At 44.2% G+C, this 24,056-nt stretch overlaps 1 protein-coding gene across 1 annotated transcript in view; it reads right to left on the minus strand.

Annotated features, from left to right (window-relative positions):
- Positions 1–24,056, minus strand: part of LOC123492718 (protein unc-13 homolog B-like) — a 105,806-nt gene that overhangs the window by 23,133 nt on the left and 58,617 nt on the right. The window contains exons 19-22 of the mRNA XM_045225610.1: positions 21,008–21,104; positions 20,706–20,849; positions 18,062–18,139; positions 16,877–16,954 (exon numbers count right to left, since the gene is read on the minus strand). Of these exons, the coding sequence (XP_045081545.1) occupies positions 16,877–16,954; positions 18,062–18,139; positions 20,706–20,849; positions 21,008–21,104 (397 nt within the window). The remainder of the gene's footprint in view (positions 1–16,876; positions 16,955–18,061; positions 18,140–20,705; positions 20,850–21,007; positions 21,105–24,056) is intronic.

Consider the following 24,056-nt stretch of genomic DNA (forward strand, 5'->3'; position numbering starts at 1 on the left):
GAACTAGATGATGAGGAGGGAGGGAGGGCTGTATTGAACTAGATGATGAGGAGGGAGGGAGGGCTGTATTGAACTAGATGATGAAGAGGGAGGGAGGGCTGTATTGAACTAGATGATGAGGAGGGAGGGCTGTATTGAACTAGATGATGAAGAGGGAGGGCTGTATTGAACTAGATGATGAAGAGGGAGGGAGGGCTGTATTGAACTAGATGATGAAGAGGGAGGGAGGGCTGTATTGAACTAGATGATGAGGAGGGAGGGAGGGCTGTATTGAACTAGATGATGAGGAGGGAGGGCTGTATTGAACTAGATGATGAAGAGGGAGGGAGGGCTGTATTGAACTAGATGATGAGGAGGGAGGGAGGGCTGTATTGAACTAGATGATGTAGAGGGAGGGAGGGCTGTATTGAACTAGATGATGAGGAGGGAGGGAGGGCTGTATTGAACTAGATGATGAAGAGGGAGGGCTGTATTGAACTAGATGATGAAGAGGGAGGGAGGGCTGTATTGAACTAGATGATGAAGAGGGAGGGCTGTATTGAACTAGATGATGAAGAGGGAGGGAGGGCTGTATTGAACTAGATGATGAAGAGGGAGGGCTGTATTGAACTAGATGATGAAGAGGGAGGGAGGGCTGTATTGAACTAGATGATGAAGAGGGAGGGCTGTATTGAACTAGATGATGTAGAGGGAGGGCTGTATTGAACTAGATGATGTAGAGGGAGGGAGGGCTGTATTGAACTAGATGAAGAGGAGGGAGGGAGGGCTGTATTGAACTAGATGATGAAGAGGGAGGGCTGTATTGAACTAGATGATGAAGAGGGAGGGAGGGCTGTATTGAACTAGATGATGAAGAGGGAGGGAGGGCTGTATTGAACTAGATGAAGAGGAGGGAGGGAGGGCTGTATTGAACTAGATGATGAAGAGGGAGGGCTGTATTGAACTAGATGATGAAGAGGGAGGGAGGGCTGTATTGAACTAGATGATGATGAAGAGGGAGGGCTGTATTGAACTAGATGATGAAGAGGGAGGGAGGGCTGTATTGAACTAGATGATGAGGAGGGAGGGAGGACTGTATTGAACTAGATGATGAAGAGGGAGGGAGGGCTGTATTGAACTAGAGGATGAGGAGGGAGGGAGGACTGTATTGAACTAGATGATGAAGAGGGAGGGAGGGCTGTATTGAACTAGATGATGAGGAGGGAGGGAGGGCTGTATTGAACCAGATGATGCCAGGGAGAGGCAGACTGGTGGAATGAGTTATGCTTCAAATACACCTTAACAACACACATGCAAACACACACACACACACCCCTCGTCTATCTGTGTGCCACTACTCTGGTGTACCTCATCACATGTCATTCAGAAAGAGTCATTGTTAGGCAACTGCCATCAAAGGAGCTAACTATCTTCTTGCTCATACACACACACACACACACACACACACACACACACACACACACACACACACACACACACACACACACACACACACACACACACACACACACACACACACACACACACACACACAGCAGAGGGGGACACACCTTTTGCTACATCTTCTCAAGCTTTAGGAAAAACAAAACACAGCATATAAAAATATGATTAAAGAAACTATAGAAAACTATAGACAATAAAAACCAAACAACATGAGAGAGACAGGGGAGGTTGAAGATGATTGAGAATTCACGATAAGCCAACATATGCACACACACACGAACACACACACTGGTCTTTCTGACTTAATCTTCAAAGTCTAGGTCTTCGATCTAAAGGTCTTAGATCTAAAACTGTGGAAATGGTGCTGTATGAGTGGACAGATAATATTTGTAGTGATTGAGGTTGGAGAGTTAGAAACACTGATGGTTGGGTTATAAAGCATCTTAACACAACCAAACGTTCTCCTTTTTTCTCACTGTCCACCTCACTGTCATCATCCTACAGGAGGCCAAGGGAGACAACCACATTCAAGACTTAGCACAACCTTAGCACAACCTTAACACAACCTAAACACAACCGTAACACAACCTAAACATAACAAAGAAACAGTAACATAACTTCAGCACGACTGAAAACACAACTCTATTAATATATTACTGTCACTCTAAATACAAATCCACAACACAATCTCCAAACAGTGAGGGGGTTAGTTTATATGCACATCAATCAAGAGATTGGATATTGTGAAGACTGCAGAGGGATATACCACAGGCGCTTACTATGAACACACACCAACACACACCACCACACACCACCACACACCACACCACATCACACCCACCACACACCACCACACACCACCACACACCACCACACACCACCACACACCACACCACATCACACCCACCACACACCACCACACACCACCACACACCACACCACATCACACCCACCACATCACACCCACCACACACCACCACACACCACATCACACCCACCACACACCACACACCACACACCACCACACACCACACACCACCACACACCACACACACCACCACACACCACACCCCCACACACCACCACACACCACACCACATCACACCCACCACACACCACACACCACACACCACCACACACCACACCACATCACCACACCACACACCACATCACACACACCACACACCACACACCACCACACACCACACCACATCACACCCACCACACACCACACATACAACACACCACACATCACACAACACACACCACACATCACACAAAACACACCACACCACACCACATCACACAACACATACAACACACCACACCACACACAACACCAAACCACCTCACACACCACCACATCACCACCACCACACACCACACACACCACCACACACCACACCCCCACACACCACCACACACCACACCACATCACACCCACCACACACCACACACCACACACCACACACCACCACACACCACACCACATCACCACACCACACACCACATCACACACACCACACACCACACACCACCACACACCACACCACATCACACCCACCACACACCACACATACAACACACCACACATCACACAACACACACCACACATCACACAAAACACACCACACCACACCACATCACACAACACATACAACACACCACACCACACACAACACACAACACCAAACCACCTCACACACCACCACATCACACAACACATACAACACACCACACCACACCACACCACACCCCACCACACCACACACACCACACACACACACACACCACACACAACACACACACCACACCACACCACACACACACCACACCACATACACCACACCACATACAGTGGGTCCTTATTTACAAGTTGCATCATACTGCATCACAGCTTGCAGGATGCTACGGTATGGTACAGCATGTAACAGTGCATGATGTCATAGTATTTTAATGTCAGCCATTGTTGCCGTTAATGCTCGTTGAAACCTGCAGAGGGCATCTTTGAGGGCGTCTTAATGAAGCTTGTTGGAGCTTGCTTCCTTTTCCAAATAATGTCTTTATAGGTTTTTCAGAGCGCCAGAATGTGTTGCCTGCTGTCTGTCTCAGGTCCTGAGCTACAGGCAGTTAGATTTGGTTATGTCATTTTAGGCAAAATTTTAAAAAAAAGGGTCCGATCCTTAACATAAACCTGTTTTTATTACAGTTTTTCTCAATTGTTTACACACAAATGCTGGTACTTGAGACACAATGACCACAACATGTAATCATGCACCAACCCCCTGAACCAATTCTGCTAAACTACAAGCACAATTCCTGCTTTACACTCAAATTGCAGTTCTACAACACACTTTTTTCAAAACACTACACACAAATCTTTGCATTTGGAAAAATCTATTGTTTTCACAATGAACACACTGCCATTCAAATATGCACACTGACTCATCACATGGGCAAACACCCGTCACACAGTTTTACAATTAGCAATCAGAGCTTTAGCATAAAAGGGCAACAGGTGAGCTCTTCTGTTTGTGAGCAATGGATGCCAACATTGGAAACAGAGGCAGAGCCAGAGGAGTGAGAGTAAGAGGAGGAGGACGGGGAGGACAAGGACGAGGACGAGGACGAGGACGAGGACGAGGACGAGGACAAGGACGAGGAAGGCCAAGGACCGTAATCTCTGATGAGATCCGAGCCACTTTGGTTGATCATGTGGTCAACCATGGTCTAACAATGAGGGAGGCTGGGCAAAGAGTACAGCCAAATTTGAGCAGGTACACTGTAGCATCCATCATCCGGACATTCCGAAATGAGAATAGGTAAGAAATCTACTCTCACTAGAAATTTGCAGTACTGCATATCAATACAGTACTCAATGAGTACAGTAGTACAGTATTGCCTGTGGACTGTTCTGTAGGACTGTAAAAATAATGTATGTTTCAAGTATTTGGGAAATGTATTTCTACTTTGTATTTACAGTATTTTACTATTTGTTTGGCAGAACTGAAAGATTTCTTTTATTTTTTATTTCACCTTTATTTAACCAGGTAAGCCAGTTGAGAACAGGTTCTCATTTACAACTGCGACCTGGCCAAGATAAAGCAAAGTAGTGCAATAAAAAACAACACAGAGTTACATATGGGGTAAAAAACATAAAGTCAGAAATACAACAGAAAATATATATACAGTGTGTGCAAATGAAGCAAGTTATGGAGGTAAGGCAATAAATAGGCTATAGTGCAGAATAATTACAATAGTATTAACACTGGAATGCTAGATGTGCAAGAGATTATGTGCAAATAGAGATACTGGGGTGCAAAAGAGCAAAATAAATAACAATATAGGGATGAGGTAGTTGGGTGGGCTAATTTCAGATGGGCTGTGTACAGGTGCAGTGATCGGTAAGGTGCTCTGACAACTGATGCTTAAAGTTATTGAGGGAGATAAGAGTCTCCAGCTTCAGAGATTTTTGCAATTCGTTCCAGTCATTGGCAGCAGAGAACTGGAAGGAATGGCGGCCAAAGGAGGTGTTGGCTTTGGGAATGACCAGTGAGATATACCTGCTGGAGCGCAGACTACGGGTGGGTGCTGCTATGGTGACCAATGAGCTAAGATAAGGCGGGGATTTGCCTAGCAGTGATTTATAGATGGCCTGGAGCCAGTGGGTTTGACGACGAACATGTAGTGAGGACCAGCCAACAAGAGCGTACAGGTCACAGTGGTGGGTAGTGTATGGGGCTTTGGAGACAAAACGGATGGCACTGTGATAGACTACATCCAATTTGCTGAGTAGAGTGTTGGAGGCTATTTTGTAAATGACATCGCGAAGTCAAGGATAAGTAGGATAGTCAGTTTTACGAGGGCATGTTTGGCAGCATGAGTGAAGGAGGCTTTGTTGCGAAATAGGAAGCCGATTCTAGATTTAACTTTGGATTGGAGATTCTTTATGTGAGTCTGGAAGTTGAGTTTACAGTCTAACCAGACACCTAGGTATTTGTAGTTGTCCACATACTCTAGGTCAGACCCGTCGAGAGTGGTGATTCTAGTCGGGTGGGCGGGTGCCAGCAGCGTTCGATTGAAAAGCATGCATTTAGTTTTACTAGTGTTTAAGAGCAGTTGGAGGCTACTGAAGGATTGTTGTATGGCATTGAAGCTCGTTTGGAGGTTTGTTAACACAGTGTCCAATGAAGGGCCAGATGTATACAAAATGGTGTCGTCTGCGTAGAGGTGGATCTGAGAGTCACCAGCAGCAAGAGCGACATCATTGATATACACGGAGAAAAGTGTCGGCCCAAGAATTGAACCCTGTGGCACCCCCATAGAGACTGCCATAGGTCCAGACAACAGGCCCTCCGATTTGACACACTGAACTCTGTCTGAGAAGTAGTTGGTGAACCAGGCGAGGCAGTCATTTGAGAAACCAAGGCTATTTAGTCTGCCAATAAGAATGCGGTGGTTGACAGAGTCGAAAGCCTTGGCCAGGTCGATGAAGACAGCTGCACAGTACTGTCTATTATCAATCGCGGTTATAATATCGTTTAGGACCTTGAGCGTGGCTGAAGTGCACCCGTGACCAGCTCGGAAACCGGATTGCATAGCGGAGAAGGTACGGTGGTATTCGAAATGGTCGATGATCTGTTTGTTAACTTGGCTTTCGAATATTTTCGAAAGGCAGGGCAGGATGGATATAGGTCTGTAGCAATTTGGATCTAGAGTGTCACCCCCTTTGAAGAGGGGGATGACCGCGGCAGCTTTCCAATCTCTGGGGATCTCAGACGTTATGAAAGAGAGGTTGAACAGACTAGTAATAGGGGTAGCGACAATTTCGCGGCTAGTTTTAGAAAGAAAGGGTCCAGATTGTCTAGCCCAGCTGATTTGTAGGGGTCCAGATTTTGCAGCGCTTTCAAAACATCAGCTGTCTGAATTTGTGTGAAGGAGAAGCGGGGGGGGCATGGGCAAGTTGCAGCAGAGGGTGCAGAGTTGGTGGCCGGGTTAGTGGTAGCCAGATGGAAAGCATGGCCAGCTGTAGCAAAATGCTTGTTGAAATTCTCGATTATTGTAGATTTATCGGTGGTGATAGTGTTTCCTAGCCTCAGTGCAGTGGGCAGCTGGGAGGAAGTGCTCTTATTCCAACACAAGGTGGTCGGGAACGTGTTCTGTCTCCTGAACAGGAAACTGAAATCATGAACATGGTCCTAGAAAATAATGCCATAACATTACGGCAAATACAAAGAAAAATAATAGAAAACAATGAGATATTTCAAAATATTGATAGGGTAAGCTTATCAACACTGGACCTTGTCTTGCGCATAAATAATCTCAGGATGAAGCAGGTCTACAGGGTGCCATTTGAACGCAATTCAGAAAGAGTCAAAGAATTGCGATATAACTATGTGCAAGTGAGTCCTATACAATCCCACAATTGATGCATACTCTCAACACTGTATAAATTATACATATTTCAGTATTGTAATCATAATGATTGTGCTTCACAATAGTGACCACTCCATGTCAATTTCTGATATTGTCATGTGTGTTTCAGAGAGTCCTTGAGCTAGAGGTGGCTGCAGTGGAGCACCAGTTCATCTTCATTGATGAGGTTGGATTCAACCTCACAAAAAGACGAAAGAGGGGGAAGGAATATCATCGGCCAGCGTGCCATTGTTCAAGTCCCTGGCCAGCGCGGAGGGAACATCACAATGTGTGCAGCGATTACCCACCACGGCGTCATCCATCACCATGCTACCCTTGGCCCCTACAACACCGCACATCTGATCACATTCCTGGACACCCTACACAACACACTCATTCCACCAGATCAGGTAGATGGCCCAGAGCAGCTCAGGTACGTTGTCATTTGGGACAACGTAAGTTTCCACAGGGCTGCTCTGGTTCGTAACTGGTTCACTGCCCACCCACGCTTTTTAGTTGTTTATCTCCCTCCATATTCTCCATTCCTCAATCCTATTGAGGAATTTTTTTCTGCCTGGAGATGGAAAGTGTATGACCGAAATCCACAAACGCGTATACCTCTTCTCCAAGCTATGGAAGACGCATGTGGAGATATAGCAGCTGATGCTTTTCATGGCTGGAATCGCCATGCTAGGCGATATTTCCCCCGCTGCTTGGCCAGGGAAATCATTGCTTGTGATGTGGATGAGGTGCTGTAACTGTATACATAAAATTCTTCTGTTTTGTATGTAGACCACTGTATGTGCAACTTTGTGTTGGTTTGGAATGGGATGTACACTGTGTACATTGTTTTTGTGGGGAAAATGAAATATATTTGTTACCGTGTATTTGTGTGTGAGTATAAAAACAATATTCTCAAATATTTTACAACACACTTATGTATGTACTGACTGTAGTAATGGCAACACTGAACCAAAAAAAGGCCTAAGTCATTATGATGAATGGAGAAGAAGTGTTTTCCATTCATCATAGTGTTTTACATTGAGCACATCAGTGTTCAACTGGTTCTTATAAATGTCTATTCATATGATGGTCTGTGTGTGTCATTTGAAAACAAAATACCATTTTGATAAGAAATAACATTGTTTTGAATGTAAAGTTTCAATTTTGCTGGAGAATTGAGGGGTTTTGCCCATTGTGTGTGTGTTTTTTTTATTTGTGTGTAGAGTTCTGAGAATATGAGGCATGCTTTCAGAAAAATGTGTGTAAACAATCGAGAAAAACTGTATTACTTCTAATGAATCCTGTGCTAAGATACTTAAAGAGTCGGCCCAAACCCCAGACCCACAAGCAACCGCACACACACACTCGTTCTCTCTCTCTCACACACTCTCTCAAGGTGTAGGGCAGAGACACAGACACGCCGATTAGGTCATTGTTGGGAGTAACCATTTGTAAACAGACCTATCTGGTATTAACCAAACAGTAATTGACTAAATATGAATTTGTTTGATCCTCAAGTGCAGTCTGTCTATACGACCGTTACCTTTTCCCCAATCTAATGTTAAAATCTCCCATTATCACACTAGTATTCACCAGAGCCATTAATACAGTCAGGGACTCAAACCAGCAAACTGTTGGTTACTGGCCCAACACTATCAACTGCTAGGCGACCTTCCGTCCCCGCAATGATAATATTTATTATCTACTACAGGGCTCTCAGGGTGGCAGGTCGCCTAGCAGTTGAGAGCGTTGGGCCAGTAACCAAAAGGTCGCTGGTTTGAATACCCGAGCCGACTAGGTAATAAATATGTTGATGTGCCCTTGAGAAAGGCACTTAACCCTAATTGCTCCATTCTGCAAGTTCCTGGAGAGCTACCTTCCTGTAGGTTTCCGCTCCAACCCCAGTTGTAACTTACCTGATTCAGTTTATCAACCAGCTAATTATTATAATCAGGTGCGCTAGATTAGGATTGGAGTGAAAACCTACAGGATGGTAGCTCTCCAGGAACAGGGTGTATATCTACTATTATATCTACTATTATCCGACTAGCATCCAGCTATACCTCACTGTTATCTCCAATGCTAATACAGTGGGGGAAAAAAGTATTTAGTCAGCCACCAATTGTGCAAGTTCTCCCACTTAAAAAGACGAGAGAGGCCTGTAATTTTCATCATAGGTACACGTCAACTATGACAGACAAATTGAGAAAAGAAAATCCAGAAAATCACATTGTAGGATTTTTAATGAATTTATTTGCAAATTATGGTGGAAAATAAGTATTTGGTCAACTACAAACAAGCAAGATTTCTGGCTCTCACAGACCTGTAACTTCTTATTTAAAAGGCTCATCTGTCCTCCACTCGTTACCTGTATTAATAGCACCTGTTTGAACTTGTTATCAGTATAAAAGACACCTGTCCACAACCTCAAACAGTCACACTCCAAACTCCACTATGGCCAAGACCAAAGAGCTATCAAAGGACACCAGAAACAAAATTGTAGACCTGCACCAGGCTGGGAAGACTGAATCTGCAATAGGTAAGCAGCTTGGTTTGAAGAAATCAACTGTGGGAGCAATTATTAGGAAATGGAATACATACAAGACCACTGATAATCTCCCTCGATCTGGGGCTCCACGCAAGATCTCACCCCGTGGGGTCAAAATGATCACAAGAACAGTGAGCAAAAATCCCAGAACCACACGGGGGGACCTAGTGAATGACCTGCAGAGAGCTGGGACCAAAGTAACAAAGCCTACCATCAGTAACACACTACGCCGCCAGGGACTCAAATCCTGCAGTGCCAGACGTGTCCCCCTGCTTAAGCCAGTACATGTCCAGGCCCGTCTGAAGTTTGCTAGAGTGCATTTGGATGATCCAGAAGAGGATTGGGAGAATGTCATATGGTCAGATGAAACCAAAATAGAACTTTTTGGTAAAAACTCAACTCGTCGTGTTTGGAGGACAAAGAATGCTGAGTTGCATCCAAAGAACACCATACCTACTGTGAAGCATGGGGGTGGAAACATCATGCTTTTTGGCTGTTTTTCTGTAAAGGGACCAGGACGACTGATCTGTGTAAAGGAAAGAATGAATGGGGCCATGTATCGTGAGATTTTGAGTGAAAACCTCCTTCCATCAGCAAGGGCATTGAAGATGAAACGTGGCTGGGTCTTTCAGCATGACAATGATCCCAAACACACTGCCCGGGCAACGAAGGAGTGGCTTCGTAAGAAGCATTTCAAGGTCCTGGAGTGGCCTAGCCAGTCTCCAGATCTCAACCCCATAGAACATCTTTGGAGGGAGTTGAATGTCCGTGTTGCCCAGCGACAGCCCCAAAACACCACTGCTCTAGAGGAGATCTGCATGGAGGAATGGGCCAAAATACCAGCAACAGTGTGTGAAAACCTTGTGAAGACTTACAGAAAACGTTTGACCTGTGTCATTGCCAACAAAGGGTATATAACAAAGTATTGAGAAACTTTTGTTATTGACCAAATACTTATTTTCCACCATAATTTGCAAATAAATTCATTAAAAATCCTACAATGTGATTTTCTGGAATTTTCTTTCTCAATGTGTCTGTCATAGTTGACGTGTACCTATGATGAAAATTACAGGCCTCTCTCATCTTTTTAAGTGGGAGAACTTGCACAATTGGTGGATGACTAAATACTTTTTTCCCCCACTGTATCTACTATTATCCCACTAGCATCCAGCTATCCCTCACTGTTATCTCCAATGCTAATATCTACTATTATCCGACTAGCATCCAGCTATCCCTCACTGTTATCTCCAATGCTAATATCTACTATTATCCCACTAGCATCCAGCTATCCCTCACTGTTATTTCCAATGCTAATATATACTATTATCCCACTAGCATCCAGCTATCCCTCACTGTTATCTCCAATGCTAATATCTACTATTATCCCACTAGCATCCAGCTATCCCTCACTGTTATTTCCAATGCTAATATCTACTATTATCCCACTAGCATCCAGCTATCCCTCACTGTTATTTCCAATGCTAATATCTACTATTATCCCACTAGCGTGCAGCTATCCCTCACTGTTATCTCCAATTCTAATATCTACTATTTTCCCACTAGCATCCAGCTATCCCTCACTGTTATTTCCAATGCTAATATCTACTATTATCCCACTAGCATCCAGCTATCCCTCACTGTTATTTCCAATGCTAATATCTACTATTGCCCCACTAGTGTCCAGCTATCCCTCACTGTTATCTCAAATGCTAATATCTAATATTACCCCACTAGCATCCAGCTATCCCTCAGTGTTATCTCCAATGCTCATTTCTACTATTATCCCACTAGCGTCAAGCTATCCCTCACTTTTATCTCCAATGCTAATATCTAATAGTATCCAACTATCATCCAGCTATCCCTCACTGTTATCTCCAATGCTAATATCTACTATTATACCACCAGAATCCAGCTATCCCTCACTGTTATCTCCAATGCTAATATATACTATTACCCCACTATCTCCAATGCTAATATCTACTATTATCCCACTAGCGTCCAGCTATCCCTTACTGTTATCTCCAATGCTAATATCTACTATTTATTGACACTCTCTTCCTTTTCCTTTTCTCTAATCTGAATAAAGTCTAATGACTTCAGATGTTAGTCATCGCCCAGCGAGGAGATAAGATGAACCCATTCCACCAGCCCGCCCTCCCCCTGTGGAGACAGATCCAACATTCTGACACGCTCTCACATTCAATTATCTGCTGGCTCCCTGCTAGTCACTAGTCTATTAACATCTCACTCTAGAGGAAGGAGGAAAGACGTTACACCGAGGAGCTGTTGTAAATCTGTTAAGTTGCTTGTGGAACTCTGTGAGCTCTGTGAGAGTAGTTTGATTAGGCCATTTGATTGCTGCCACTAACGGCATTAACTGGAGGGGAGACAGTAGTTTGTGTGTGTGGGGGGGGGAGTTTGGGTGGTTACATGGATGCAGTGGGATTTTAAAGGAACCGGTATACAGAGAGACATCTTTACCTAGAACCCTCCTCACCTCAGACTGAGGACGGGATAGATACCATAGCAGCACCCACCCGTAGTCTGCGCTCCAGCAGGTATATCTCACTGGTCATCCCCAAAGCCAACACCTCCTTTGGCCGCCATTCCTTCCAGTTCTCTGCTGCCAATGACTGGAACAAACTGCAAAAATCTCTGAAGCGGGAGACTCTTATCTCCCGACACTAACTTTAAGCGTCAGTTGTCAGAGCAGCTTACCGATCACTGCACAGCCTTTCTGAAATTAGCCCACCCAACTACCTCATCCCCATATTGTTATTTATTTTGCTCATTTGCACCCCAGTATCTCTATTTGCACATCTATCATTCCAGTGTTATACGAAATTGTAACTATTTTGCACTATGGCCTATTTATTGCCTTACCTCCATAACTTACTACATTCGCACACACTGTACAGTGGGGAAAAAAGGATTTAGTCAGCCACCAATTGCGCAAGTTCTCCCACTTAAAAAGATGAGAGAGGCCTGTAATTTTCATCATAGGTACACGTCAACTATGACAGACAAAATGAGAAAAAAAATCCAGAAAATCACATTGTAGGATTTTTTATGAATTTATTTGCAAATTATGGTGGAAAATAAGTATTTGCTCAATATCAAAAGTTGGTCAATACTTTGTTATATACCCTTTGTTGGCAATGACACAGGTCAAACGTTTTCTGTAAGTCTTCACAAGGTTTTCACACACTGTTGCTGGTATTTTGGCCCATTCCTCCATGCAGATCTTCTCTAGAGCAGTGATGTTTTGGGGCTGTCGCTGGGCAACACGGACTTTCAACTCCCTCCAAAGATTTTCTATGGGGTTGAGATCTGGAGACTGGCTAGGCCACTCCAGGACCTTGAAATGCTTCTTACGAAGCCACTCCTTCGTTGCCCGGGCGGTGCGTTTGGGATCATTGTCATGCTGAAAGACCCAGCCACGTTTCATCTTCAATGCCCTTGCTGATGGAAGGAGGTTTTCACTCAAAATCTCACGATACATGGCCCCATTCATTCTTTCCTTTACACGGATCAGTCGTCCTGGTCCCTTTGCAGAAAAACAGCCCCAAAGCATGATGTTTCCACCCTCATGCTTCACAGTAGGTATGGTGTTCTTTGGATGCAACTCAGCATTCTTTGTCCTCCAAACACGACGAGTTGAGTTTTCACCAAAAAGTTCTATTTTGGTTTCATCTGACCATATGACATTCTCCCAATCATCTTCTGGATCATCCAAATGCACTCTAGCAAACTTCAGACGGGCCTGGACATGTACTGGCTTAAGCAGGGGGACACGTCTGGCACTGCAGGATTTGAGTCCCTGGCGGCGTAGTGTGTTACTGATGGTAGGCTTTGTTACTTTGGTCCCAGCTCTCTGCAGGTCATTCACTAGGTCCCCCCGTGTGGTTCTGGGATTTTTGCTCACCGTTCTTGTGATAATTTTGACCCACGGGGTGAGATCTTGCGTGGAGTCCCAGATCTAGGGGAGATTATCAGTGGTCTTGTATGTCTTCCATTTCCTAATAATTGCTCCCACAGTTGATTTCTTCAAACCAAGCTGCTTACCTATTGCATATTCAGTCTTCCCAGCCTGGTGCAGGTCTACAATTTTGTTTCTGGTGTCCTTTGACAGCTCTTTGGTCTTGGCCATAGTGGAGTTTGGAGTGTGACTGTTTGAGGTTGTGGACAGGTGTCTTTTATACTGATAACAAGTTCAAACAGGTGCCATTAATACAGGTAACGAGTGGAGGACAGAGGAGCCTCTTAAAGAAGAAGTTACAGGTCTGTGAGAGCCAGAAATCTTGCTTGTTTGTAGGTGACCAAATACTTATTTTCCACCATAATTTGCAAATAAATTCATAAAAAAATCCTACAATGTGATTTTCTGGATTTTTTTTTCTCAATTTGACTGTCATAGTTGACATGTACCTATGATGAAAATGACAGGCCTCTCTCATCTTTTTAAGTGGGAGAACTTGCACAATTGGTGGCTGACTAAATACTTTTTTTCCCCAATGTATATATATTTTCTGTTTTATTTTTGACTTTATATTTTGTTTACCCCATATGTAACTATTTTTATCGCACTGCTTTGCTTTATCTTGGCCAGGTTGCAGTTGTAAATGAGAACTTGTTCTGAACTGGCTTACCTGCTTAAATAAAGGTTTAAAAAAAAAAAAAAAAAAAAGATAGAATAGAAGGGAGGTCAAAATGAAGAGATGAAAACCCCATCACCCATATGGTTATATAGCAGCTTGTTCACACTATATACACTACCGTTCAAAAGATTGGGGTCACTTAGAAATGTCCTTTTTTTTGAAAGAAAAGCAATTTCATTGTCAATTAAAATAACATCAAATTGATCAGAAATACAGTGTAGACATTGTTAATGTTGTAAATGGCTATTGTAGCTGGAAACGGCTGATCGTTAATGGAATATCTACATAGGTGTACAGAGGCCCATTATCAGCAATCATCAGTCCTGTGTTCCAATGGTACTTTGTGTTTGCTAATCCAAGTTTATCATTTTAAAAGGCTAATTGATCATTAGAAAACCCTTTTGCAATTATGTTAGCACAGCTGGAAACTGTTGTGCTGATTAAAGAAGCAATAAAACTGGCCTTCTTGAGACTAGTTGAGTATATGGAGCATCAAATCAAATCACATTTTATTGGCCACATGCGCCGAATACATCAGGTGTAGACATTACCGTGAAATGCTTACTTACAGCCCTTAACCAACAATGCATTTATTGTTTAATAAAAAAGTTAAATAAAACAACAACAACAAATAAGTGTTGATTAAAAAAAGAGCAGAAGTCAAATAAAATAACAGTAGGAAGGCTATATACAGGGGGGTACCGGTGCAGAGTCAATGTGCGGGGGCACCAACTAGTTGAGGTAGTTGAGGTAATATGTACATGTGGGTAGAGTTAAAGTGACTATGCATAAATAATTAACAAAGTAGCAGCAGCGTAAAAAGATGGGGAGGGGGAGTCTTTGACAATTTTGAGGGCCTTCCTCTGACACTGCCTGGTATAGAGGTCCTGGATGGCAGGAAGCTTGGCCCCAGTGATGTACTGGGCCGTACGCACTACCCTCTCTAGTGCCTTGCGGTCGGAGGCCGAGCAGTTGCCATACCAGGCGGTGATGCAACCAGTCAGGATGCTCTCGATGGTGCAGCTGTAGAATATTTTGAGGATCTGAGGACCCATGCAAAATCTTTTCAGTCTCCTGAGGGTGAATAGGCTTTGTCGTGCCCTCTTCACGACTGTCTTGGTGTGTTTGGACCATGATAGTTCGTTGGTGATGCCCCTTCGATGAGAATGGGGGCGTGCTCAGTCCTCTTTTTTTTCCTGTAATCCACAATCATCTCCTTTGTCTTGGTCACGTTGAGGGAGAGGTTGTTATCCTGGCACCACACGGCCAGGTCTCTGACCTCCTCTGACCTCCTCCCTATAGGATGTCTCATCGTTGTCGGTGATCAGGCCTACCGCTGTTGTGTCGTCGGCAAACTTAATGATGGTGTTGGAGTCATGCCTGGCCGTGCAGTCATGGGTGAACAGGGAGAACAGGAGGGGACTGAGCATGCACCCCTGAGGGACCCCCGTGTTAAGGATCAGTGTGGCAGATGTGTTGATACTCTACCTCAGGCGAGCAAAACCTCGAGACTTCCTTAGTATTTGATTTTGTGCACCAGCTGTTGTTTACAAATATACACAGACCGCCACCCCTTGTCTTACCGGAGTCAGCCGTTCTATCCTGCCGATGTAGCGTATAGCCCGCTAGCTGTATGTTGTCCATGTCGTCGTTCAGTCACGACTCGGTGAAACATAAGATATTACAGTTTTTAATGTCCCGTTGGTAGGATAACCGTAATCTTAGGTCATCATTCTTCTGAAACTTGTCAATCTATTCTTGTTCTGAGAAATTAAGGCTATTCCATGCGAGAAATTGCCAAGAAACTGAAGATCTCATACAACGCTGTGTACTATTCCCTTCACAGAACAGCGCAAACTGTCTCTAACCAGAATAGAAAGAGGAGTGGGAGGCCCCGGTGCACAACTGAGCAAGAGGATAAATACATTAGAGTGTCTAGTTTGAGAAACAGACGCCTCACAAGTCTTCAACTGGCAGCTTCATTAAATAGTACCCGCAAAACACCAGTCTCAACGTCAACAGTGAAGAGGCGACTCCGAGATGCTGACCTTCTAGGCAGAGTTACAAAGAAAATGTCCAGTGTCTGTGTTCTTTTGCCCATCTTAATCTTTTATTTTTATTGGCCAGTCTGAGATATGGCTTTTTCTTTGCAACTCTGAAGGTCAGAGTCGCCTCTTCACTGTTGACGTTGAGACTGGTGTTTTGTGGGTACTATTTAATGAAGCTGCCAGCGTCAGTTGTGCACCGCGGCCTCCCACTCCTCTTTCTATTCTGGTTAGAGCCAGTTTGCGCATTGAGACAGTTGAGACATGGATTGTGTATGTGTGCAGTTCAGAGGGTGAATGGGCAAGACTAAAGATTGAAGTGCCTTTGAACGGGGTATAGTAGTAGATGCCAGGCACACCGGTTTGATTTAGTCAGGAACAGCAACGCTGCTGGGTTTTTCACGCTCAACAGTTTCCCGTGTGTATCAAGAGGGGGGTTGTGCAACTCAATATTAGGAAGGTGTTCTTAATGTTTTGTAAACTTTGTATATACAGTGATTATACTAGACACCCAGGGACAGTCTGTAAGATATAACCAGAGGGGGAGGAGAGAGAGGCTCTAGACACCTTGGACCCAGGTAAGATATAACCTTTGACCTACCATACACTCCTCTGCAGTGAGGTGGAGAGACACACACTTGGAGGTTAGTCTTTATAGGCTTCAATATGCATTGATCCACGCTTGTACACACTCACACAGTTGAGTTGCCCACACCAGCACAATATGTGATGTGAAATGCGTGTCTGAATGTGTTGATCCTTACCTGTTTAGCCCCCATGCACTCAAACATCTTCTCCAACAAGACCCGCATCTGTTGTATGTTATTCATCAACACACAGGGCTGGGAGAGAGGGAGAGAGTAAAAGAGAGAGAGAGAGAGAGAGAGAGAGAGAGAGAGAGAGAGAGAGAGAGAGAGAGAGAGAGAGAGAGAGAGAGAGAGAGAGAGAGAGAGAGAGAGAGAGAGAGAGAGAGAGAGAGAGAGAGGAGAGAGAGAGAGAGAGAGAGAGAGAGAGAGAGAGAGAGAGAGAGAGAGAGAGAGAGAGAGAGAGAGAGAGAGAGAGAGAGAGAGAGAGAGAGAGAGAGAGAGAGAGCGAGAGCGCGCGAGAGAGAGAGAGAGTGAGAGCGAGAGCGAGAGCAAGAGAGAGAGAGTGTGTGAGAGAGAGACAGAGATAAGAGAGAGAAAAGAGAAAAGAGAGAGAGAGCAAAATAAAGTGTGTGTGGGAGGATAGAGTTTCAGAGAGAAACAGGGAGAAGGAGAGAGAAGGAGAGAGAAGGAGAAAAGTAAAACAGAACAGCAAGTTAGAGAAACAGATGTTTTAAGATCTAAAGAAAATACAGTAGATAAACTGTAAAGAGCACTTCAGAAATAAGCTTAGTGAGTGAGCTTATACAGCATCAGGTCCTATAGAAGTCTTTTGAACACTACTCACCATCTTCTCCTTCTGGCAGTAGGGGGGTGTGTGTGTGTGAGTGTGTGTGTGTGTGTGTGTGTGTGTGTGTGTGTGTGTGTGTGTGTGTGTGTGTGTGTGAGTGTGTGTGTGTGTGTGTGAACACTAGTCACCATCTTCTCCTTCTGGCAGCAGGAGGGTATGTGTGTGCGAGTGTGTGTGTGTGTGTGTGTGTGTGTGTGCGAGTGTGTGTGTGTGAGTGTGATTGTGTGTGTGAGTGTGTGTGTGAACACTAGTCACCATCTTCTCCTTCTGGCAGTAGGAGGGTATGTGTGTGCGAGTGTGTGTGTGTGTGTGTGTGAGTGTGTGTGTGAACACTAGTCACCATCTTCTCCTTCTGGCAGTAGGAGGGTATGTGTGTGCGAGTGTGTGTGCGAGTGTGTGTGTGTGTGTGTGTGTGTGTGTGTGTGTGTGTGTGTGTGTGTGTGTGTGTGTGTGTGTGTGTGTGTGTGTGTGTGTGTGTGTGTGTGTGTGTGTGTGTGTGTGTGAACACTACTCACCATCTTCTCCTTCTGGCAGTAGGAGGGGAACTCCTTGGACAGGTCAGCACAGTACTGCATCAGCACGTTGTTGATGGTCTGGAGACAGAGAGATGTCCACACTGTTAGAAACCTCCTCAGTTCATAATGTTCTAAAGCACCTGATAATCACCGGCCAACACTAGCTACATCAAACCCATTCTATTTCCATTTGTATTTTCCGTACTAAACCCTTATCTCAATTCAGGAAGATTTATCTGACAGACCGAGAGAACATGTTTCGACTACAATGAGTCTACAATTCACACTGTGAAACTGTTTTTCTGTAACTGGAATGGCTAGGTGTATATCAAAACCACACCATATTCTGTGAAAATACACTGTGGACAAAACATAAAGAACACCTTACTAATATTGAGTTGCACCCCCTTTTGCCCTCAGAACAGCCTCAATTCATCGTGGTCATGGACTCTACAAGGTGTCGAAAGCGTTGACTCCAATGTTTCCTGCAGTTGTGTCAAGTTGACTGGATGTCCTTTGGGTGGTGGACCATTCTTGATACACACGGGAAACTGTTGAGTGTGAAAAACCCTGAAGCGTTACAGTTCTTGACACAAACCGGTGCACCTGGCACCTACTACCACACCCTGTTCAAAGGCACTTCAATCTTTTGTCTTGCCCATTCACGCTCTGAATGGCATACATACATAATCCATATCTCAATTGTCTCAAGGCTTAAAAAAATCTCCTCCGCCTTCATCTACACTGACTGAAGTGGATTTAACAAGTGACATCAATAAGGGATCATAGCTTTCACCTGGATTCATCTGGTCAGTCTATGTCATGGAAAGATGTTTTGTACACTCAGTGTAGTTTTCCTGAAATAACTAAGACTGGCTTCATCAAACCCAACAAAGAATGTCTCTTCTCTCTGTGAAAGAGTTTTCCCTTCTCTCTGTGAAAGAGTTTCTCTTCTCTCTGTGAAAGAGTTTCTCTTCTCTCTGTGAAAGAGTTCCCCTTCTCTCTGTGAAAGAGTTTCCCTTCTCTCTGTGAAAGAGTTTCTCTTCTCTCTGTGAAAGAGTTTCCCTTCTCTCTGTGAAAGAGTTTCTCTTCTCTCTGTGAAAGAGTTTCCCTTCTCTCTGTGAAAGAGTTTTCCCTTCTCTCTGTGAAAGAGTTTCCCTTCTCTCTGTGAAAGAGTTTTCCCTTCTCTCTGTGAAAGAGTTTTCCCTTCTCTCTGTGAAAGAGTTTCTCTTCTCTCTGTGAAAGAGTTTCTCTTCTCTCTGTGAAAGAGTTTCTCTTCTCTCTGTGAAATAGTTTCTCTTCTCTCTGTGAAAGAGTTTCCCTTCTCTCTGTGAAAGAGTTTATCTTCTCTCTGTGAAAGAGTTTCTCTTCTCTCTGTGAAATAGTTTCTCTTCTCTCTGTGAAAGAGTTTTCCCTTCTCTATGTGAAAGAGTTTCCCTTCTCTCTGTGAAAGAGTTTTCCCTTCTCTCTGTGAAAGAGTTTCTCTTCTCTCTGTGAAAGAGTTTTCCCTTCTCTCTGTGAAAGAGTTTCCCTTCTCTCTGTGAAAGAGTTTCCCTTCTCTCTGTGAAAGAGTTTCCCTTCTCTCTGTGAAAGAGTTTCTCTTCTCTCTGTGAAAGAGTTTTCCCTTCTCTCTGTGAAAGAGTTTCCCTTCTCTCTGTGAAAGAGTTTCCCTTCTCTCTGTGAAAGAGTTTCCCTTCTCTCTGTGAAAGAGTTTCCCTTCTCTCTGTGAAAGAGTTTCCCTTCTCTCTGTGAAAGAGTTTCCCTTCTCTCTGTGAAAGAGTTTCCCTTCGCTGAGTCAGCCCTGAAACAGAGCCAGATGATGTTGCCCTCCCCCTCCAACCCCCTCCCTCTCCTCCATCCTTATGCATAAAACAACAGCAGCTCCTTCCTGTATTAACTTTGTTTGTTTTCCCCCTCTCGCCTCAGAAGTCTAATTTGTCAGAGGGGGGGGGTAGAAGGAAAGACGGAGAGAGAGAGGGAGAGAGAGAGACAGCTCAGAGCGATGGCTTGCATCACCCACTCCTTACTTAATGAGTTTGCATCGACCTCCTATCACACACTGTTGTCAGCCGCCACTGGCTTTCCATCCTGCAGGCTTATTACGACACACCAACTCTATCCCAAGTTCACGGCATTAAAGTAAATAATACTAAACATTCATAGAAACAGTGACCATGCATAAGGCTTTTAAAAGTCATACGTTTTCAGATTGCTGTGAAGTATCTATAATGATAATAGCGTGTCATCTCTCTCTGCCTCATCCATTTTACTTTTTTGACATTTTAGTCATTTTAGCAGACGCTCTTATCCAGAGCGACTTACAGTTATTGAGTGCATACATTTTCATACTGGCCCCCCGTGGGAATCGAACCCACAACCCTGGCGTTGCAAGCGCCATGCTCTACCAACTGAGCTACACTGCATCAAAGTGTTCCTGTTCATCTTGTTGTTAACGATGTTGACGATGTGTTTTATTATGTTGTTTGTTGTTGTCTGTTGGGAACAAATAAAGTTGGTTGGAATTGAATCACGCTGAAATTGATATATTCAACTCTTTATGAGTTAGTGAGTGAGATAGTTAGAGAATGAGAAACCAGGTGAAGGAATGAACGTAAGTGAGCGCGCGCGTGTGTGTTTGTGTTACCTTGGCGAAGCGTCTGTTGTAGTGGGCCTGGACATTGGGGTCTGGACAGTCTAGTTTCTTGATGATCTCAAAGCTCTGGTTGAGCTGGGTGAAGATGTCCACTACTGAACTGGAGAACAGAGCATGCTCCGACATCTGCTGGAACTACAGCAGGAGGATGGAAAAAAGAGAGAGGTCAGAGGTCATGGTTAAAAGGTCAGCTAGGTAGTATTAGGCTGTGTCCCAATTCTTCACCCTTTTCTAGAATTTCTGCAATGCAAACATAGGATAGGTGTTGGCTGGAGGGTGTGGAGGTCCCTCACCCCTTCCCTCTTGTCCCTCTCTAGAGCTCCATGCATAAACTCCATGGACACATCCTCGTTCTCACCCAGCCACTGAAGGACAAACTGCAAAAACCACCTGGAGAGAGAGAGAGGGAGGAAAGAAGAGGGAGAGAGAGAAGGAGGAGGAGGAGGAGGGAGGGACAGAGTAAAACAGAAAGAGCGGGAGAGAGAGAGCGAGAAACAGAGCCAGACAGAAAGGGAAAGTTAAATCCATGCACAATTAAAGGAAGATATTGTGTGAGAATGTGATACAGAAGCCTTATGCATGGTCACAAGTGGCTGTCAGGGACTTTTGTGAGTGTAATGTTAATTTTTGGGGGGTTTATTATATATTTCACTTGCTTTGGCAATGTAAACATGTTTCCCATGCCAATACAGCCCCTTAAATTGAAATTGAAATTGAAATGAGAGAGAGAGAGAGAGAGAGAGAGAGAGAGAGAGAGAGAGAGAGAGAGAGAGAGAGAGAGAGAGAGAGAGAGAGAGAGAGAGAAAGAGAGAGAAAGAGAGAGACTTTTTGACTTTCTTTAATGATACATCCTCATTTCATTTAAAACCTCAATATCCCCTATGCTGCATACTCACCTTGCCCTCTACCCCACGATACAAAACAACACATCACAATAACCAAAACCTCACCACCGTATGTCCAACCCATCTTCCCCAGCTGTACAGACACCCCCTCCCCGACACACCATATCTCCTGAAACATCTCCACACTGTTTATCATTTTATAGAACTCAAATTCCATCCTAAGGCGCGCAGAGACCATCCCATTAAATAAGAGAGGTCACCCGCCTCTCCGACAGCCGTAGACAACGCATACCCTTGGCTTCACCGCTCTGTCTTTCCAAACCAAAGAAGAAGGAGCTGGGAGCATCCATCTCCTTGAGCATGGAGAACCTAGCTCTTACAAGTGCTCCCTTTGCTTTAACCTGGAAAAAACTGCCCAGGTCCCTACGTAGTTCAGCTAAATTAGCCTGGAGGCCTACATTGCCTTGCCCCACCAGCTCTACTTCCACCTCACTGATACTACGCTCGAGTTCCACCAATACTCTCCTAGCCTCTAAGGATGAGAGAGCTGCATACTGTTGGCAGAAAAGCCGAATTTGGACTTTTCCCACATCCCACCATTGACTCAGAGACTCATACTCCTCTCTTCGCTGCCCCCACCTTTCCCAAAAAGTCTGAAAACCTGAGCAAAAGGTGGCATCTCGTAAGAACTCTACATTAAACTTCCAATGGGATGCCTGCCGAGGCCGTGGTGAAATAGACAGCCGAGCCATGGTTATGTGGTGATCTGAAAAACCCACCGGTAGAATGGTTGCGCCCAACAGCCTATTGCTCTGATTCCTGGACATGTACAATCGATCGAGTCGGGCTGCACTCACCCTAGCCCTAAAGACCTTCACCCATGTATACTGTCTTGTGTTGGGATGTCTAGTTCTCCAAACATCCACTAGGTCAAACTGATTAATGATGTCCCTTAACATCCCCACTGAGCCTGAATGAAGCTCCTCCCCATTTCTGTCTTTCGTAAAATCCATCGTACAGTTCCAGTCCCCGCCGACCACCAGCGTCTCCTCAGTTCCTGTCTAAGACACCCAAACATAAGCCCCCTCTCCCTCCCTGTGTTAGGCGCATATATATTTATAAGGACAAAACCCCTGTTATTAATTTCTGCTTTTACTACAAGCAGTCTACCCCTACACACCTCCTTTGAGGAGCAAATTTTTACGGCCAGACCCGGTGCAAAAAAGACTGCCAACCCTGCACTAACATTTGTTCCATGGCTCAGCACACTTGCCCCTTTCCACCAGAGCTCACTGACCTCAACCCAGAGTCCCTCAGAGCATTCACAGTCAGCCCACTGACACCCTTATCAGATCGCAGCAAAATCACAGTCTACTTGAACAGAGCAATACTCAATCATGAGGCATCAAGGACAAAGGAACTGAATAATATCTAAAAATGCTATAGATGGAAGGAAAGTAGTGTCGAAACCTACCAAAAAACAATTAGGCAACAACAAATTCAATCCTTTTAAGACAACTTCCTGGACAAAACGTTCCACTGTAATAGTGAAGGTGTAAACTTGGCAGTAGAAAACCAAAACAGTAGATTTGACCTCTCAGCTTCCCTATGAAATCAAAAAATCTCTTACAGAAAACAGAAGAAAAGTAACGACAATGACAAATGGTTTGATGATGAATGCAAAAACCTAAGAAAGAAATTGAGAAACCTATCCAACCAAAAACATAGAGACCCAGAAAACCTGAGCCTATGCCTTCACTATGGTGAATCACTAAAACAATACAGAAATACACTACGGAAAAAGAAGGAACAGCATGTCAGAAATCAGCTCAATGTATTTGAAGAATCCATAGACTCTAACCACTTCTGGGAAAATTGGAAAATACTAAATAAACAACAACACGAAGAGCTATCTATCCAAAACGGAGATGTGTGGGTAAACCACTTCTCCAATCTTTTTGGCCCTATAACAAAGAACAAACAGCAAAAAAATACACATGATCAAATGCAAATCTTAGAATCAACTGTTAAAGACTACCAGAACTCACTGGATTCTCCAATTACATTGAATGAACTACAGGACAATATACAAACCCTCCAACCCAAAAAGGTATGTGGTGTTGATGGTATCCTCAATGAAATGATAAAAATACTTGAATCAGTTACAGAACCCATTGCCCTATATGGTTGTGAGGTCTGGGGTCCACTCACCAACCAAGAATTCACAAAATGGGACAAACACCAAATTGAATTCTGCAAAAATATCCTCAGTGTACAACGAAAAACACCAAATAATGCATGCTGAGCAGAATTAGGCCGATACCCACTAATTATCAAAATCCAGAAAAGAGCAGTTAAATTCTATAACCACTTAAAAGGAAGCGATTCCCAAACCTTCTATAACAAAGCCATCACCTACAGAGAGATGAACCTGGAGAAGAGTCCCCTAAGTAAGCTGGTACTCCAAATGTACAGTTGAAGTCTGATGTTTACATAC

The sequence above is a fragment of the Coregonus clupeaformis genome, chromosome 16, assembly GCF_020615455.1.
Source record: "Coregonus clupeaformis isolate EN_2021a chromosome 16, ASM2061545v1, whole genome shotgun sequence".
Lineage (NCBI taxonomy): Eukaryota > Metazoa > Chordata > Actinopteri > Salmoniformes > Salmonidae > Coregonus > Coregonus clupeaformis.